General features: G+C 38.3%; 1 protein-coding gene across 2 annotated transcripts in view; it reads right to left on the minus strand.

Moving 5' to 3' along the window:
- The window catches only part of LOC136856859 (zinc finger protein 83), a 214,685-nt gene that overhangs the window by 19,997 nt on the left and 173,038 nt on the right, over nucleotides 1-21,650 (minus strand). For both annotated transcript variants that reach the window (XM_068225189.1, XM_068225190.1), the window contains exon 4: nucleotides 10,426-10,502. In XM_068225189.1, coding sequence (XP_068081290.1) covers nucleotides 10,426-10,502 — 77 coding nt within the window. The remainder of the gene's footprint in view (nucleotides 1-10,425; nucleotides 10,503-21,650) is intronic.

Below are 21,650 nucleotides of genomic sequence, written 5' to 3' on the forward strand. Positions count from 1 at the left end.
CGCACCATCTGAATTTCCATTGCATGAAGTGCCTGTTCGTGCTTCGATGTTTTAGGCCAGCATTCAGATCCATAAAGGGCCACCGGTCTAATCACTGTGTGGTACACTTTAGATGCAATGGAATTTTCTTATCACACAGGACTCCAGTAACTTGGCACCATTTCATCCATGCGGTGCTGACCCCTGTTTTGACATCAAAAATCGTACTGCAGTCTGAGGTGATGCATGACCCAAGGTATTTGAACTGGACCACTTTATCAAGTTGAACCTCACCTACAGTGATCATGCTATCAGTTTGGTCACCACATTCCAGGTACTCCCTCTTCTTCAGATTGAATTTCATCCCAAATTCTTCAAGACACATCTTCCACTCTTATACTTTCTGTTCAAGGCCCTTATATGTCTCATTAGCTAACATGACTTTGTCTGCATATAATAATGTCCATAGATGCCTAATCTGGATGTCATTTATGCAGAGTATGAAGAGCAATAGGGACAAGGCTGATCCTCGATGGACACCAACATTGATTTGGAAGATATTGGACATTCCTGCTGCACACCATACTGAACTTGTGGTCTTTCGGTACAGAAGTTTCAACCACTTGACATAGCCTTCAGATACACTGTATAGTCTCATTCCCAGCCAAATGAGATCATGTGCTACTCTGTCAAAAGCCTTTTCCAAATCAAGAAAGACCAAGTGAACTGTCTTCCTTTTCTCGTGATGTTTTCCATCAATAGATGAAGTGCATGGATGGCGCCTGTTGTTCTACTTTTTTAACAAAGCCACACTGGTTAGATGAAACAGTTATGACGTTTCGTAATCTTGCATCAAGAACACGTTCAAAAATTTTCATAGTTTCATCGTTTGGGTGAAAACGGTGCATGTCGCTTAGAGGGTACAGCCTAGCATTTATATCCAAATGAAGAGGGGTCAACTGCATGTTGATACGACAAAAAATACCTCAATGAAGTCAAATAAATATTAAAATTTATTTATTCCACCTATTCAATACATAAATAGAGATTTTAATTAAGAAATTAAATCTTGAATAAAATTACAGGGACATGTTTCGCCCTTTAATTAACCCTCTTGGAGCCAAGAGCCGATCTGGTCGGCCGCTCCCCATCAGCTGGAAGAGGCCAGAGCTCCACCTCCACTCTACTACTGTAAAGTGCCAGGCCGTTTTCAGTGGAAATACATGTATTTTAAAACTCGCGTATATCTACCGGTGTATAGCAAATACCGGCATGAAATTTTCTACATATAGACTACGTAGAATAAGAAACTGGTTTGGAGTGATATAAAGAGTCAAAGACATTTTATTGTTGATTTACAGTTGTCGATAACGTTTATTTTTAGGAAGAGAAAAATATTTTCGCACTTTCTCTTTTAATATCTACTTTGAAAAATAATTTACGATACAAAAGAATATAGGTAATTATGTATAATGTATTTCTAAATACAATGCTATAGAATAACTAATTTGAACGAGAAAAATAAAACCGTAAAAAATAAAAATTCAAACCTATGTCACTAATAAAAACAAGACAATTTTACTCACCGATAAAATTCGCGTGTATGTATCAATGTTTGGCAAATACGGACAACAAATTTTCTACGTGGAGACAACACAGTATTAAAATAATTCTGAATTATTAAATAAGTAAAAAATAGTAGTTGATATTATAGTTTTTTGTTTTCAGAAAAAATAGTTTCTCGTTTTCAGTTGTAGAAAAATAATTTTACAATACAACAGAATTTATGAAATTAAGAAATGTATGGCACTAAAGCCGTGATTTATTTTGACCTACTAAGCGACCGCTGCTCAGTTCGGTACCTGCAGTTTACGAGGTGAATCATGGTCAGTGAGACGGATCCTCTCAGTAATTATTCTTGGTTTTCCAGACCGGGGTCGCCCTCTCACCCTCAGATATCTCCTCAATTCCAATCACTTAGAGTCACTTAGATTGAGTGAACCTCGAACCAACCCTCAGGACCAGGCGAAAATTCTTGACCTGGGCGGGAATCAAACCCATGACCTCCGGGTGAGAGGCAGGCACGCTACACTTGGTACGCGGAGACCGGCATTTAGGTAATGATAGAGACATGTGACGATAAGGTTTAGCAGAGAGTAAGTGAAAAGTAAATTGAAGTGTGATATGGGCAGAGAATCAGACGGTAGGGCATGTTTAGATCCAAGAACTTCCTTGAAGGAGACAGGAGGTTGAGGAATGTTGTCGGGTTCATTGGCACAAATTTCCACAAAATGTTCTCCAGAGACATCATCATCATCATCATCATATTCGTTATCACTACTTTCATCTACCACTGCATTCAGAGTAGCTTTAGTGCTGTTAGACACAATTAAACGTCTCTTCTTTAGCTGCGGTGATTCCGTGGACGTGTCCAGTATAATTTTGACGCTACTCTCTGAACTAAATTCCCTATCGCTAGTCGATAAATCATCCGTGGTAACTTTGCACTGTTCTAAATACTGCATTAATTTATTGTCATCAATACCTGCTGAAAAATTATCACGTGAACAACATACCATTTTCCTGTCACAAATCCACTCACTGCAAGGAGCAATCTCTTACTGACCGATTAGCAGTATTTGTAAACACAGGAAACGACTCTTGTGAAAGGTACAACACCCTCTTAGAACTGCCAAAGCAAGGCCAGGCACACAATAACATGTAGCCCCTTTACTACAGGTTGTAACAAAAGTATGCACGTCACTATAGGTTGCCTCAAAATTATGTATATCACAGAATTTTAAGCCGGCCGATGTAATCGGCTCTGGCAACTTCCGACTGGATTGTTAACGGCCGACCAGATCGGCTCTGGCAATTTAAAGGGCGGATGCTCGCACTACCACCTGGCACCAAGAGATTTAAGGGCATCTTCAGCCTTAATCTCAATCTGAAAAGTAATTAATCAGGTACCTGATTGTATTAAAATTATATATGAAAGTGAGGATGATGTTGGAAATGTGCTTCAAATGGTGAGCTAATATTTAACACAGCTTCTTACCATCAAGCACTCTTCTTCACTCGTGCTTTTAGAAGACTACAGTTTTATCTCTTCGCACGAGAGTTACAACAGTCTAACCATTTTTATATTATTATAAACCCCACTTGTTCTAAACAGCAGAAACGTCTCTTTACTAATTTTTAAAAATTGTGTTTAAACTCCACTCAAAGTTATTAACTACATTCTTCATCATTATCCTGACTGTTCAAAACCCGATAATTTTATCTAATACCCTCAACCATCAAAAGGCCCCGCTTTACTTGTTCCACCATAACAATTTTATTATAAACTTCACTTGAAGTGAGCAACGGTAATGTCTCTTTACTAGCTTTAATATGTTTTAATACTCCATTTGGAATTATCAACTACATTTTGTTAAATCATTATTCTAACGCTCTCAACCTCCATAGGGCGCCACTTTACAAGGTTTAACGTAACAATTTACGTTCTTATAAAATTACCAGTATACAATTTGTTACCAATTTTTAAACAAGGACATTCAAGAAAGTGTATAAATTTATGACTATTTGTTTTTAAGACTTTATTAAGGCTTCATTTTAAGAATATCATAACTATTGTTAACCATTTGCTCACCATTTGAAGCACATTCCCAAGATCATCCTCACTTTCATATATAATTTTAATACAATCAGGTACCTGATTAATTACCTTTCAGATTGAGATTAAGTCTGAAGATGCCCTTAATTAAAGGGCAAAACATGTCCCTATAATTTTATTCAAGATTTAATTTCTTAATTAAAATCTCTATTTATGTATTGAATAGGTGGAATAAATAAATTTTAATATTTATTTGACTTCATTGTACATTTCAATACGGACCAAAACATGAGAATTATAACGTAAAAAATACCCCAACCGATGTGTTGCTCCGCCTGGCGTCACGGGCATTTTATACCTACTGCCAGGGTTTCTTGAGGCCGTCCCTGACATGGGGGAACAGAAGGCTTTTGCAGTCGCTCCTAACATGGAGTACAGATGCTGCACGCTAGTTTTCGGCGGCATTTCCTCCAACTGAGGGACCACCACGCTCCCAAAGGAGCTCCTCCGCCCACAGCCGTTGACTCCTTCAGAGTGTTAGGTTATTTCCCGCTGCCCAGCACTTGGCGTAGAGGCCCTGGCTGCATGGTCTACTGTATTACTGTGGCAGGATGAAACCTAGCCAGACATTTTATTCTTGACTTTTAGTGAGGAAGCATAATTAAATATCTGTTAAGTAAGTTTTCAATGTCCATTCTTTGAATGCAGCCATAAAATTTCAGACGTCTTTTTCTAATAGTAGGCTATCTGATATTTTCTCATAGGAGAACTCCTTTTCACCAACACACCTTCTATGCATACTGGGCCAAAGATTTTCCTAAGGATTTTCCCTTCTTGTTTTTCTCTAGTTTCAGTTAGTGATCTGCCTCCAGTTATAAGCTATAAATTTCATTTTTGTTCTGTATTGAAGTGCAATTATGATATAATATACAGTATCAAGTAAATGATATTACATCAGTCTTGGGACTAGTTTTAGCCACTTAGTGACCATCTTCAGCCAAATAAAAATTATTAAACTGATTATGTGATAGCTAAAACATATGTATACCAGACAAATACAATGTTGCAGGAATAATTATAACATTAAAATACATACAATAACAAAAATTATGGTTATGGTCTTCTTGTCATCATATGATGCCTTTAAGCTGACTTAAGACCTCAGGCAAAGAAGTAAATCTCTAATGTCCTTTTTTTTTTTTGCTAGGGACTTTACGTCACACCCAGGCAGATAGGTCTTATGGCAACAATGGGATAGGAAAGGCCTAGGGTTGGAAGTAAGCGACCATGGCCTTAATTAAGGTATAGCCCCAGCATTTGCATGATGTGAAAATGGGAAACCACGGAAAACCATCTTCAGGGCTGCCGACAGTGGGATTCCAACCCACTATCTCCCGGATGCAAGCTGACGGCCAACTCGCCCGGTCTCTAATGTCTGATGTAGAACAAGCACTGACTTGCTGGAGGAAGCAGGCAGGCCATGTGAACAAAGGAGTGGATAGCACTGCTTTGTCAATTTATTTCTTATAATATCTGCCTCCAGTGATCAAGGTTTCTGATGTGTTTAATGCTTCAGGCTTAGTTACACTGTCTTAATTTAGCATTGTGAGATATTGATTTTTTTTTTGTTCCTTTCTATGTGATTTTATAGGCTTTCTGTAATTTAAAAATTCTCTCCCTGCTTGCTTATAATTTAATCTAGATGGTTGGATAATTTCCCCTAAGTATTTGAAATTATTTACTCCAGCAATTTTGACAAACATTACTATTATTATTCTTTCTTCATTATGTCCAATGTTAGTTTGGTCTGAGGGCTCCTCCTCCTCTTACTTTTCCCAAAATCTCTTCATGATTTTGCTGTGGTGTTTTTTTCGTTCTTCTGTACAATAATATTAATATTATTATTTATTTCACAATTTTATACTTAGTACAGCTTGTATTTTTAAACATTAAGTATAAGAAATAGAAGTTAAGCATAATTTACATACACTTAAAACATACACCTTCATAATTGTCTTCGTTATAGAGGTTGCAGCCTTTTTCTATTTATGGACTGTACTGAGCATTCAGGAATGTTCTGACAATGTAGCATGTCTTCAAATTTGCAGCCGTTTGTGCCACATTGTGAGTCTATATAGGGAACTTTAGTATCTGTAGGTTTTCTGGAAATTATTTTGGTGTGAGACCAGTGGGAGAAAAGAGAAAGGGAAAGAGAAAAAGAAGAATTGTCACTCTGTCTTGTTTCCTTATCCTTGCTACTACCATAGCCAGAAGAGTATATTTGTTGAGCTTCTCTCTTTATTTTTGTTGCAAATTATGGTTATTCAGGATAATGATGTCAATGAGATGTGCATGGTGGTTCTTTTTGCCTGGTCTATTATGCGGAGTTGTTTTATCTGATGATAATAATAATAATAATAATAATAATAATAATAATAATAATAATAATAATAATAATAATAATAATCGTATGGCCTCAGCTACCATGTGCAGACATTTCAATTTAATGCCATCTGGCTGTCTGCTCATCAATTTCGACGTTCCGTTTTACTCTAGGCCCACTAGATGGCGGACCGAGTAAATTGAAACTCTCTTGGGTGTCTATGGCTGAGATTTAATGAATTTTGTCGGGTAAACACCACATGTGTCACCAGAGATCTTTTACATGCCAACATCGTACGACATGGAGTGCCGAATGGACTTTCTTCCGCCCTTCAAAAATGCGACTACCTCTGCCGGATTTGAACCTTGGGATCCGGAGGCCGACACTCTACCACTGATCCAGTAGAGTTTAAAATTGTCATTCTCCAGTACACTTTGTGGGAGAATGTTTTTTTCAGTTTGCTATACGTCGCACCGACACAGATATGTCATGATGATGAAGGGATAGGAAAGGCCTAGGAGTGGGAAGGAAGTGGCCATGGCCTTAATTAAGGTGCAGTCCCAGCTTTGCCTGGTGTGAAAACCACGGAAAATCATCTTCAGGGCTGCTGACAGTGGGATTCGAACCCACTATCTCTCGAATGCAAGCTCGACCACTTGCTCGGCGGAAGTATTTGTAGTAAGGCACCCCATTCTGGATCGAAGATCGGATCAGGGCAATTTCTTGGTGTATAACTTTGGTTATATTATTGTGTCTGTTAGTTTACGATGTTGGTGCTAGTCACTGATGATGGGCTCAACGGTTTCTGAGCTGCTGTTGAATTTCTTGCAGTTTTCATTTTTAGTAGTAGGATCTTTGAAGATGTATTTCCTACAACTCTTTGTAGAGATCACTTTGTCTTGGATCACCTGGTTGAATCTCTCAGTTTCTGGAAATATCTCTCCCCTAGACAGCCATGAATTTGAAAGTTCTTTGCCAATTTTAAAGCATTGCTCTGGTTGCAGTACTTGCCATGAAGATCTTTACAATCCCATCTCTCTTTCTTCTCCCTGTGCAGGATGTTTAGGTCTTTTATATTTATGTGGCATTCGTCTAAGTTCAAAGTTGTTTGTCAATGTTCTAATCATTGCTCTGGTTCTGGTACTTGCCATGAAGGTCTTTACAATCCCATCTCTCTTTCTTCTCCCTGTGCAGGATGTTTAGGTCTTTTATATTTATGTGGCATTCATCTAAGTTCAAAGTTGTTTGTCAATGTTCTAATCATTGGTCTGGTTGTGGTACTTGCCATGAAGGTCTTTACAATCCCATCTCTCTTTCTTCTCCCTGTGCAGGATGTTTATGCCTTTTATATTTATGTTGCATTTGTCTAAGTTGAATTTTGTTTGTCAATGTTCTAATCATTGGTCTGGTTGTGGTACTTGCCATGAAGGTCTTTACAATCCCATCTCTCTATCTTCTCCCTGTGCAGGATGTTTATGTCTTTTATATCTATGTGGCATTCGTCTAAGTTCAAAGGGATGTAGTTTAGATCTGCTTCAACTGCAGTTCTATGTAGAATGCTGTCATCTGTCTGGCAATGAACTATTCCTCAGGTTTATTACTTGTTGGTTCTGCAGAGCTATAACATCAGGAATTCCTCTACCCCCTCTCTTCTTCACATTGTAACTCTCTTTATGCATGAATTAGGATGCAACATTCTGGACTTAGTAACAGGGGCATTACTGGGGGGTTAAAACATGCCCTCCCATGGAAATTTTACAAAAGGAAAATAAATAGAAACTTACAATAAACTAAACTGTCATTCAGAGACATAACTGTAGAACTAACAGATCTGTTCAATATATTTTCTACGAAGGTCGATCAAATATAAACAGGATTTTTGTTCCTCAACATCAACATTTGGTAGGACTGCTATGCTTAGGCGGGACCGTTAGGAGTGTTGAGAGCATGCTGTTAGATTTTTCCTGCCATTTCGTCAATAACGCTCACGATGTTGGAGCAACAGATGCACCCCTCGACTGCACAATGCATAATTATAACATTTCATGCTTGTGAAGGAGTTACAGCGGCGGAAATTTGCCAGAGGTTGACTGCACAGTTATAGTGATCAAACATTGTCAAGGAGGCGTGTGTTTGCCTGGCAAAAAAAGTTCAAGGAAGGACAAAAGCGTGTGGAAAATCAACAACAGGATCGCTGTCCTTGGACCAGCATTACAGACAAAAAACATTTGTGCGGTTAAAGACATTATTGCTGATTGAAATTTTGCATAAGTGATGTACAATCAATGCTGCTTACTACTGCGAGCTGTAGAACAAGGCAAGGGTTGCATATCGCCGCAAAAGATGAGACCAATCGATTTGACGGGTCATCCTCCTCCACGACAATGTGCGGCCCCATACTGCAGCTCCAACTGTCTCCAAGCTACAGGAAATGCACTGGACTACACTTGATCATCCTCCTTACAGCCCAGACTTATTGCCCTGCGATTTCCATTTGTTTGGACCACTTAAAGAAACCCTAGGAGGGCAACGATTTGAAGAAGATGAGAGCGTGGAAGATTTTGTGCGCAACTGGCTGGTGACATGACTCTGTCCTTTTTATGATGAGGGCATCAAAGAGCTGCCCATATGCTGGGACAAATGCATTTCCAAAGCAGGAAACTATGTGGAAAAATAAATTGGAATTGCCTTGTGTTTTTCAATAAATGAAGTTTTAAAAAAATTCCGTTTATATTTGATCACCCCTCGTAAGAAGTCCCAAAAGTTATATTTTACATTGTAATCTGAACATACCATTCGCTGAAAAACTGTTGACCTTGATAGTATTGTTCCTGATCTATATTTTAATATAAGTTTTTGTAGTGTACTGTTCATAATTCACTTGTATGAGTGTCCTTATGATAAGTCTTGCACAAGCACCTTCTTTTTGTAACTATGCTACTGTCCTTATTGCTGATTAATGTTTTCTAGATATGTTTGAGACCAGTTTAGAATACTACTTTTTCTTTTTCCAAATTTGGCCAACTTTGGACCGCACAGAACTTAAGGCTTTTTGATTTTACTCTCTCCACTTCCCAGAACCTCTTCATTCTTTCACTTCTCGACTCTTCTTTTGAACTCTCTTCTATTGTGTAATTCCAACTTCCTCTGCATCCCTTTTGACCTCTTCTACCCCGCTTGCAGGAGGCCTTTAACCCCATGACATATCTGAAAATCATTTTGGTCAATCATTCATTCTTACCAGGTGTCCGTAGAATTTCAGCCTTCATTTCAGCACTGTGTCTGTGATCTTTTCACTGGACTTGTAGAGCTTCTCATTTCTCCTTTTCTTCCAAGTCCCATCAGTAGTCTTCTGCAGTCCTTATTATCCTCCTTTTTATTACTTTATTATTATTTTCTCCTTGTTTCATTGAGGCCACTTGGACCTCATGGTTCCTAACTCTGGTCAGCTTTCTTCTTAGCCCAGTATTCCTTCATCTTTGTGCTGTGGGTCCACTTCACTCCCACTCCAGGACGCAGGACGCAGGACGCAGGACTGGAGAGTGTCCGATATTCTGCAGAATTCTAAATTTATCCCTGTTGAATATATCCTTGGAATCAATTTTTTTAAATTCAAAATCTTTTCAGACCAGTTTCATCCATTTAGCATTTCTCCCCTTCCCTATAGAAATGAAGATTCTTGAAGTCAGTCTCGTGTTGCCCATTCTCACTATGTGACCATAGAAGATAACTCTCCTCTTTCTCATGGCTAATGTTATGCTCTCTAAATGTTTGTAAAGCTCATTATTGTGCCTAATTCTGTACTCACCTCCCTCTTTAAAGGGGTCCATGATTTTTCTCAGGATCTTTCATTCTTTCAGTTCCAAATTCCTAAGTTGTCCCTTTTTAACCATGTTCAATGATTCTGAGGCATACAGTACCGAAGTCTTACTACGGTTTCACAGCATCGAATAGCTAGATCTTCACTAACGTTTGAGGTTATCCATTCTCCGAGGTATTTGTGCGGGATTGAGCTGGGTGCATCTCTTCTGTTGGTGATTAACTCCGTTTTGTTAATGGCAATCCTCAACCCTACTTTAGCTGCTGTTTGACTGAGGGAGGAGAACTGAACTGTAGCTTCCTCCATATTTGATGCTAGGAGTATGAGGTCATCTGTGAAGGCCAGGCAAATGATGTTTAACGTGTCCTTCTTGAAACCAATTCTCAACCCCGAGCTGTCAGGTAGAGTTTTCGTCCATTCACGAATGACTTTCTCTAGATTATTATTATTATTATTATTATTATTATTATTATTATTATTATTATTATTATTATTATTATTATTATTATTATTGACTGAAGATTACAAGTACTTATTATTTGGATATAACATATTTAGAGGAGATGTTTGTGTCCAGGATATCCGTGACACAGGCAGAGTTATTATAAATTAACTGATCTCACTCACAGGTTTTCAGCAGTTCCTTTGTACAATCTGGGCTTCTGACATTCAAAGGAATTTTTTCCCTCCAAGATGTCTTCATTCTGGAAGAAAGAAAAGCACAGTTTCCATGAAAGATAGAAGACAAAGATGTGTTTATATTAGTAACAGCATGTGTGAACTCCTCATTTCCTATCCAGATGTTTGAAGAAGCTTGACAGCGCTCAGTGCTCCTAGATTCCTATCACCTCTTGCTCACATAAGTGAATGACATAAGGGTGAGGAGGAACAAAAGTGCTAATTTTAGTGAGTTCAAGTGCGCATAAAAGCGTGTAATGTACAGTCCATCTCAAACTCTCCTTGTACTGTGCACGCAGCAACACTTCCATGTCACCTAATGCCACCTGTGAAGTTCGGTATAAATGATTTACTTAAGGTGACACTTCGGAGATAAAAATCAATATTTTGGTGATTTTGGTAAAACTTTATTTATGACTGAAATTGAAAGGATTTTCTTTTTTCTTGTCACAAAGTTATTCCACTGAATTCAAACAATTTATCACTATAATAATGCTTTGTTTACCAATTGTAATTTTACATTTAAATCCCATTTTTCTCCCATAATATTCTGCCAAATGTAACAAAATTTATACGGTATATGTATCACAGCTATATTAAGAAACCTGCATATGGAATTTTTGATTGCAGAATATTTTCAAGTAGTAGGGATTTTTAAGTCCAAAATTTTAGAACATAAAAATTACACAAACTTTAGTGTGATATATCTCCTTGTATACATTATGTACAGAAAAATAGATATGTAGAACTTTTAAAAGAAGTATTATCTACCTAATTACAAATTTACATTAACATGTTAATTAAATTTCATGAAGAAAATGGAATTAAAAATTTCAAAACCAAAAATTTATTTTGAAAAACTATTAATTGTATATGAAAGAAATGTTCGTGATATCTCTGATTTTATGTAAGTGACATTCCCACAAAGTTTTGTGAAAATCCATGCATTAGGTAAAAATATCCTTTTATCTCCAGAGTGTCACCTTAATTGCACTTGAATGACTGCTAACTTGAGAAAACTGTAATTCTATATGTCCCAGCAGAAAACAACTATGTTAGTGAAGTCGTTTTGATAAATATCACTAAGAATGCCAACAGATTAAAAATGTTGGTTTTCCAGATCATTTTAAGCTGTCAAATTGCAATTATTTTGATGAGATGAGCAGAAATGGGAAGTAATTCAGTAATATTTTCTTAGTAATTTTTTCTTGTAATTTACTTGAAATAAAATTGTATTCATACATTCTAGTAATACAAATACAGTGAATCCTGTTTACAACAGAACCTGCACATAGTGGAAACCTAGTGTTAACAGAAATATTCTATGGCCCCATGAGATTAACACTAAAATACAGGATATCCAAAAGTACTTGTACTTAGCGGAACCTTCCCAATGCAAAAACGGAGAATGTTCACCAGTACAGGCGGAAAACATACGATTTTATCTGTGTAATATTTAATTCATAATGAAAGCGGAATTGTTTACAAGTTTTTGAATTTATAATAATGTTAGTGGTTATACGTCCCACAAACTATGTATTTTTACAGTTTTCGGAAACGCCAAGATTCAGAATTTTGTCTCGGAAAGAGTTCTTTTACATGCCAGTAAATCTACCAACATGAGGCTGATGTATTTGAGCACCCACTGGGCTGAACCAGGATTGAACCTAGCAAGTTGGCATCAGAAGGCCAGTGCCTCAACCATCTGAGCCACTCAGGTAAACCAGAATTTCAAGAACCAATTAATTTATTTTCAAAGTAAATAGAAAATCATTTCAAATGGTAAAAGTCATTAACTAAAATAAATATGACAGAAAAATATAAGTTTGATAATTCCAAGGTATTGTGTTTAGTTTCACCGAATGATGATGTCTCTCAAATATAAAGTTTCGAAGCTTCTACCTAATCAATATTTTATTTATGTACCGGTTTCGACCTTGTGAAGGTCATCTTCAGCTGACAAACATAACATGCAATTAAAACATCACAAATACAATAAGAATGCCACATAGTATAGGTAAAACACTGCCAATTTCCGAATATTCTTCGTCCTATCTTAAGCAATCGTCTACGTTAAATGATATGAGAATTAAAACTTAACATTACTGTTATGTACATGGATGATAAATGTTTAAAATGCATGTTCTTAAATTATAACCATTCACTATTCCACATTAAAACTTAAAGCTAGATTGAGTAAAACATTTTGAGACACAAACAAGTTCATAAGGCGTATTGTATTTATGTAACTATGTTATATCATGTGATCAGCCATGTTTGTTTACTGATGTTATAATGGTGTAAGTTTCTTGAAGAAATGTAAACACTTATGTTGAAGTCATGGTTGTTGTCTGGTATTTGATGATGTGGAACTTCATCGATCTATATTGGAATGCTTGCAGTCATGTCAAAAAAATTATAGTTTTACCATAAAACTTAGTAGAATTTGTGTAGAATTGTGGATAGATCGTTAGTCTTATGACGTGCTTCCCTTGATCTTTATGTTACCTAATTTTGTTAAAATGTCATTACGTGTTACTTGATTTAGACATCATATGTTATATGATTGGTGTGTGCTCCTGAGTAGCACACACCAAGAGTCAACAACAGCAATACTAAATATGTCCAACAACACAAAGTGAAGAGGGAGCTTTCACGCTAATCATATAAGTTTTCTAACTCCCCAGCTATTTCCCACCAGTATTCAGTCAGGCTGTTATACTCGGTATGCAGCACTAATCCCATCTATCGGAGTTGAGTGGCAGCATAAGAAACAAAGAACATCACAACAAACAACGGTCAATGTAATGTTATTGTTGCTCAATGTTATGTGCTTTCAATTTTGTAGGCCTTCACATTTAGTTCTCTTCCGACTCTGAAATAATACCACTCTCATCATAGTCGGTATGGTCAAACTGAATAAAACATAAATGATCGGAAATTGTATTTTCTATAACTTTTGTTATGTAGTACTTTGCGATAGGTCCAATAACATATTTAAGAATTAAATTTTACGCACTTTCCCCTAAACTACAATTTTATCCAGGGTGAATAAAAATTGTTTATAGCTTACACTGTAGTTTCTTATTCGCCAGCTATATATACTGATTTACATTAAATTCTGTTTACCCATTTTCTCAATGGCTCGGCGTTAATATGGACTTAGCAACAAAAGTACAAATTCATGAATATCTGTGTTATCATAACCAGTACGGTAAAAATGTATAAGACATAAATGATCAGAAATTTAATTCTATATAACTTTAGTTATGTAGTATTTATTGATAGGACCACTAATAATATAAATATTTGAGAATTAAATTGTAGGTCTTCTAAACTACCATTTCATCAGCGTGAATAAAATTATTTAAAGCCTAGATTGTAGTGGCTCATCCCCCGACTTTACATACGGATTTTCATTAAATTCTCTTCAGAGACAGAAATTACGGAAAAGTAAAAAATGCACTTCCTCGTTACTGTGGACATGACCAATACAGAAATGCCATTCTTTTCAAATTCTTAGCAATGTACAGACAAAACTCATATTTTATATAATAGATGGTGGCCTAGTTGCACTTCCTCTTAAAACATGATGATGATCCTTGTTGTTTAGAGGGGCCTAACGTCTAGGTCATCGGCCCCTACCCTCTTAAAACAGTAATCACAACCAATCTTGTTGATTTTTCTTCTTCTGTTAACTGATGGAACCTTGGTACCTCTCCGCATTTACTGTCGTCTCAAAAAAAAAAAAAATCCTATTATTCATCTTGCACTAACAGCACACCAAACACCAATGTTCCTATCATAATGAGGACTTCATAAACACCATTAGGATTTTCTGCACACCAATAGCGAGTTATGACTGTTCACAGGACCATTAAGATGAAACCAGAACTTTTACATACGAAAATACGGTGTTGCAAAGAAAACTGTCTCACCATATTAACAGTTGAGATTCAGACATGCGACTGATGCTTGCCAGGTCTAGAACTATGCGCGTGCCTCCCATACAGCAGCTTACTTCTCGGAGAGCAAAACGCCGTTCTTAGTTCATATGAGAGACCCTGTTTATTCCTTTCCCTTGCAAGCTTTTGTGTTATTCCAGCCCCAAGTGATTTCCATAAGCCACCGTTACTCAACTGAGGATATAAATTCATCTCGCCTCATCCCCGACCCCATATCAAGAAACAGGACTAATAGGTAGACAAACAATTTATTTAGGAACACGAATACTTAAATGTGAACAAATCTGAGATAGGAAGAGTATGCTTAGTACGAACTAAATAATGCAAAGATATAACTTAATCCAGCATAATAGGAAACCAAAATTTTACACAGTTAATCATCACTTATTTTGCTTTCAGCATCTTTCCTGGAGTAATGCTTGCACATTTTATTTCCAGGTTGGAATATTTCTTCTTCTTCTTGATAGGGGCTTTACGTCGCACCGACACAGATAGGTCTTATGGCTACGATGGGATAGGAAAGGCCTAGGAGTTGGAAGGAAGCGTCCGTGGCCTTAATTAAGGTACAGCCCCAGCATTTGCCTGGTGTGAAAATGGGAAACCACGGAAAACCATCTTCAGGGCTGCCGATAGTGGGATTCGAACCTACTATCTCCCGGATGCAAGCTCACAGCCGCGCACCTCTACGCGCACGGCCAACTCGCCCGGTGGAATATTTCTAGCGGGACAATGGAGGCCCCAGTTGGTAATTCCATCCTTTCCTAAAATGAATGGAATACAGAATTCAGTGAACGAAAGTGCCTCTTCCACCTCTGTTTCATTACCATCAAGTTTCGTTGGTTCAAGTCCACTTCCTCCTCCGTTTCACCCAAGCATCAATGTATCTGTTCAGTGGATGCCACTATAACTTGTGTAAATTCACTAAAACAGTCACAATTTCACATTAAACACAAGCATAAAACAAACCTTGACTCATTACAATGTGTGAAATGTGAGTAGCACTGTTACTCGCTACTGAGTGCACCGCTCACCAAACACACACTGTCGTGCCTAATAACGGAGTGAGCGTCTTGGTTTTCAAAGATAATGCAAATGACTGACACAATCCCTTCCTAAAAATTTGTTAGGAAGGCAGAAGGAGTTTCAAAGGTAGAGGTCTTGTAACATTCCAACAAGAAGCAATACACTACAAAGGTGAGCGCCGCGCTCAACACGCGAGTAACCACAGATTAAGACTAACATTCTGTAAAGTAATTGTAATTTTAATGATTACTTGTTGTAAAAGTAGTTTGTAGCCATAATTGAGTAAAATATTTCTCAAGTAACTGTAATCAAGCCCAGTTTCTGTTTTCTTGCACTCTTCCCGTGACTAGAGATAGGCTACATTACCAGCCCTGCTTGTGGGGAGAGGGAGTGAGAGTTTATTGCCCTTGAATGAAAATATTTAAAATGCTTCTACATATAGACTTGTTATTTTTTAAAAGCGCATTGTGCGTGATTCATACCCATCTTTATTATTATCTAATCCTGCAGTTAGAGGTATCCAAGAAATAAACACTAATTGTATGTTAGATTGGATTGACTGGAACTCTGACCTCTCCAAAATCATAACTAAAAGTACTGTTGAGATTGGTTTATACGTAACGCACTTCTGTTTTATGTGCCAGCCCCACGGTGTACGGGTAGCGTGCCTGCCTTTTACCCAGAACTCCACGTTCGATTCCCAACTAGATCAGAGATTTTTACCTTGGTCTGAGGGCTGGTTTGAGGTCCACTCAGCCAATGTGATTATAACTGAGAAGCTATCTGACAGTGAGATAGCGGCCCCAGTCTAGAAAGCCATAAAGAACAACCAAGGGTATTCATCGTGCTGACCACATGATGCCTCGTAATCTGCAGTCCTTCAGGCTGAGCAGCGGTCACTTGGTAGGCCATGGCCCTTCGGGTCTGTTGCTCCATGGGGTTTGGTTGTGGTTTTCAGTTCTGTTTCATTCTTTCTTTACACAACTTAAAAACATGTTAATTATACCCAGGCGCAGCTTCATAATATGATCTGCAGAGCTACAGAACCACCAGAATGAAAGATGTATAAGGCATGATCAAAAAGTTTCCATTTGAGGGCATTGCTACAGCAGACATGCAACATAGCACGACTCCTATGTGGGTATATAAGCACGGACATACAGGCAGTCGTGTCATACCGAGGTGCGTGCATTAAACATGGCCACATGAACTATGGTGACCAAATGCATCTAAACAGGACCAACGTGCTGTCCTTGACGATGTTTGATCACCGAACTGTGCAGTCAACCTCTGGCAAATTTCTGCCGCTGTAACTTCTTCACGAGCATGAAATTTGATAATTATGTGTTGCGCAGTGGAGGGGTGCACCTGTTGCTCCGACATCATGAGTGTTACTGACCAAATGACAGGAAATATCTAGCAGCACGTTCTCCCCACTCCTAAGCATAGCAGAAGCGCGGGGCCAGTCCTACCAACTGTTGATGTTCAGGAATAAAAATCCTGTTTATATTTGATCGACCTTCGTAGTAATTTTATTCATGCTGAGACTCTGTTTAGAAAGATAGAATGGTTTAGAAATGTAACTGGATTAAGACAGGGCAATTTTGTTTCCGATGGTTATGGTTCAAATTCTACAGGAGACAAAGGAAGCATATGGGGACAGGGAGATGAAGTTATTACTATTTGCTGATGATATTGTGGTCTGGAGAACAAACAGCAAAGAAGTGCAAGACAATTTGATGCAGTGAAGGAAAAAATTGTAAAGTATGGTGTGGAATCAGGGCAGAGAAAAAACAAGACCATAGTAATATCAAGAGGAGAAAGACAAGGGAAAGGCATTATTAGAATTTGTGGTCAAAGCCTTGAAACTGTGGACAGATTCAAATACCTAGCGAGTGAATGAATGCAGAATACAAGGCTGGATTACCCAGAGGGTGCATTCTACCAGAGTGTAAGAAACCTTGTCTGGAAGTGTAAAGAGATCAGTGGCATGCACTGAACCCCATCTACCCCAGCGCTGCTGCGATATTGTCCATGCCTGCTGCTTTGCCATTCTTTAGTTGTTTAATCGCCCTTTGGGTCCCTGTTCTTGATGGTGGTTCTGTACTGATAGCAACATCTTCCTGCTCTTCTTCTGTCATCACCTCTGTCTCCTCTTCCTCGATTGTTTCACGATTCAAGATCTCCATCTTTCTAGCTGTTCCTTTTGTGTGGACAATAATCTCCCATCTTTAGCTTTCACTGGCTTGTCAGATCTATAAAACTTTCCTGTTTGTCTCTTGGTAATGTGGTAACGGGTCTTACTATCATTGTTTTGTGCTGCCATCTCAGCCTGTGTTGCAAGATTATTGATAAATGCTCGTTTGTCACATCGAAATCTCCTCTTCACTATTTTGTTAAGTTCATTAAAGTCAGTTCTAGCTTGTACCTTCTCTTCTTGTGTTCTTGCGGTATTGAGTCTTTTCTTACATTCCTTCCTTTGATTCACGGCTTCCCATGTCTCAGAAGTAATCCATTCCTCTCTTCCTCTCTCCCTTTTGCCTAAGATCTCTATGCTCTATGCTCTTCCAATTATGTTCAATATCTTGTCCTCCTTCCTCTCTTAGCTGTTGGAATCGGTTACTCAATTCTAGTGAAAAATATTGTTGCACCTCCTTATCCTTTAGTTTATCCCAGTTATACTTTATCCTCCTCTTCTGATGTATGTGCCTAGTACTTGCAAAAATCTTAGTCAGAGCGTAGCTACTAAGTGATGGTCACTTCCCACATCTGCCCCCCTCTTGTTCCTCACATCCAACAGGGAGGTTCGCCATGTCTCGCTGATAGTGAAATGGTCGATCTGATTCTCCGTTCTATGGTCAGGGGAAACCCACGTCACTTTATGGCAATTCTTATGAGGGAAGATAGTGCCTCCTATCACCAACCTGTGGTTACTACAAAATTCAATAAGTCTTTCACCATTCTCATTTCTATTACCTATACCAGGGATGACGAACCTATGCCACGCGTGTCACTAGGTGACACGCGAACATGATTTCGGTGGCACGCCACATGAACATAATAATGTTTTAATATACGTCTTGTTCTATAGACAATACATATCTTATAGTGCTTCACGAGTAAGAAATAAATATCGAAAATCTAAATACTTGTTCCATTCGGACGTGCAATATGGCAACACAGCTACACTGATAGATCTGAAAGTCAAGTGAGATAAGTGTCGTTTTCTGGTGGTTTTATATACGGACCTTGCAAACATGTTTTCAATGCCGAAAAGAACAGCAACTTAACAAAGGTAATGACCGGATTTTTCAAGAACCGTAGACAAGGTTATTCGGAATAATAGAAATATGTATTGCCATGCGTTCAAAAGCAATTGTATTCCCCCTCATTTAATGTAAGCGCTATTTCGAGACTAATCATTCAAATGTTTGTTCCATGCCAAATGAAGAAAGAGAGTTCGTTTCACAAAATATCGAACTCTACACAAAACAAACTAGTTCTTTTGTATCATACATCCACCCTAGGAATAATATCAGTGCGGCTGTTATATCTGTCTCACTGGATAGTACAGCATGCATGGAAAACCACTTTCTGACGGTGAGTTCTTGAAAAATGTCCGACACATTATTTGAGCACTTCCCTAACAAACAACAAATAATTAACAGAATTAAAGGGATGCCAGCCAGCTGAACTGCTGTCAAGGATAGAATAATGAGAATGAGTGAAGAAGTTTCTGAGCAATTGGAAGTTAATTTGTATAACTCCCAGATGTATGCAGTATGTTTTGATGAAAGCTGACTTTCTTGTGGAGATGTGATGAGGGAGAAATAAGTAAAATTGTTGAGCATAAGAACTATAAACATAGGAAGATAATGAAGCTAAAGGAGGAAGTGAAGTCCATTGGCAATATTAGTCATTTTTATATCTAATATTTATTTTCTTACAGTTTGTTTTGCGTCGCACCAACACAGATAGGTCTTATGGTGACGATAGGAGAGGAAAGGCTTACGAGTAGGAAGGAAACCGCCATGACGTTAATTGAGGTACAGCCCCATTTGCCTGGTGCAAAAATGGAAGACCACGGAAACCATCTTCAGGGCTGCCGACAAGGGGGTCTCGAACCCACTATTTCCCGGATGCAAGCTCACAGTTGCGCGCCCTAACCGTGTGGCCAACTCGCCCGGTAATAATATTTATTGACGAAGTGTGTTACAATGGAAGCTTATTATTTATATTTTTACAAATAATATTAGGTATTCTAAAAACTTACATATTTAAAAATATATTTTTTGCAGTATTTGCAAAATACGACCACGGAACATGCAATCAAATGTATTTACAAAAAATATATCTAAAAGTAAATAAATCAGTAAATAAATAAAATAAATAAATATTATGAAACATAATTGGAATTTGGAAAGGAAGTCGCGGTTGGGGGAGGGAGGTTGTTGGTTGTAGCAATTTCTTAACCCTTTCAGACCGAGTACGCACAATTGTGCGGGTTCGTATTTTAGTTATCCCTGACCGTATTTGATGTTTTTTCGGCGCTACACCGGACTGCAGTGATTGTGCAGGACACGTGGCGTGTATTTCAATTGATTTTAGTATGCGCTTGACCTCCAGGGCGAAGGAAGAAGAGTTTAAAAAGCACAGTTGATCGGCGAGATGGCAGGAAGCAGTAGTGCCGAAAGTAAGTATTTATTTACTGCGTTTATATTAATCTACAAGCATTACTGAATACCGGAATATATTCAATGAAGTGTGTACATTGGTTAGTGAACGTAAATTTTGAAGCTACACCATCGTACGTGATACAACGAGGTTTTGAATTTTGATACGCACAATTGTGTGGGTCCTGTTTTTCGGATGTTAGTTTTTATTTTGTAAAATAAACTATTAATATGTGTATTGAGGAGCATTTTAGTCAGTTCTTGACGTACAAACAAAAATTCACACCTCCAGTTTTCTTTCAGGTCTGAAAGGGTTAAAGGAAAATAACAAGTGGCACAGTTGAGAGTTGAGAATAATAAAGCAGACTTAAAATGGCACACTAGTTGGAAAAGGTTCGCCATCCCTGACCTATACCATGTTTTCCCATTATATTTTCTACTCCTTGGTTATCATTACCACCTTTCGCATTCAGGTCTCCCATCACGACCGCAATATCCCTTTCTTTTGCCTTTAACAGGGTTTGATGTAGCTGACCATAAAATTGCTCTTTTTTTTCTTCTCCTGACTCTGTTGGTGCATAACACTCCACCATTGTAATTGGTCTAACTCTTGATGCAAATCAAGCTACTACAATCCTTTCTGAGACTGGGTACCATTCTATCAAACTCTTCCTTGTCTTTTGAGTGATCAGTAATCCAACACCCCCTCTATGTTCATCTTCTCTTCCCGAGTACAGCAGCGTGTCCCCTTCCTGGGTGTTTATCTCACCGAACCGAGTCCATCTCGTCTCACTCAAGCCTAGTATGTCCAACCTGTATCCCTTCATCTCCCTAGATACTTCAGCCAATCTTCCTGCCTGCCACATTGTCTGTACATTCCACATTCCAATTCTTGTGTCCGATTTCATGCTAAAGGTCAAATCCATTTTATCCATCCAGCTTCTATTCATTGATGTTTCTGTAAGAGGTTAATCTTGGGCGTGTAGGTTATTGGCCTTCAGCACCCAAACCCTGGTGAAGGGGCTGCCTTCTAAGTAGCCAGGCCTACTGATTTTCTGTCGGGGTTTCTTCCCTTAGCATTTGAAGTTCCCACTTCTAACTACAAGGCAGCAGTTCCTGTTCTATTTTCCCCGAATAGGAGGGTTGCCTATTCCGTCAGTTCCACCGTTCCGAAGTCCCTCTTCTCCGCCTTCACTGCCGTTGAGGTCTTCACTATAACCCTGGCAAGGGACCCTTACATGAGACTACCAGATGGGTCAGCTGGACCAAGATTTTTTAAAGAGGTGTTATTCCTCTATCACTCCCGCTTTGTCCCGACTTGTGACAGGCAGAGCCCGGCTTCCCAAACATTGGGCCCAGGTTGGTGAGTTTACAGAATTTTGTATTAACATTTTCCAATTATTCCTTAGGACGCTTTTTATAATGTTTAAAAAATTGCGAACATCTAAGCCAAACCAAGTACAGCTGTCTCGACAACCCGCTCGCACTACCACAGTTCAGCTTCTCCAGCGAG

Source organism: Anabrus simplex, chromosome 1 (genome assembly GCF_040414725.1).
Source record: "Anabrus simplex isolate iqAnaSimp1 chromosome 1, ASM4041472v1, whole genome shotgun sequence".
Classification (NCBI taxonomy): domain Eukaryota; kingdom Metazoa; phylum Arthropoda; class Insecta; order Orthoptera; family Tettigoniidae; genus Anabrus; species Anabrus simplex.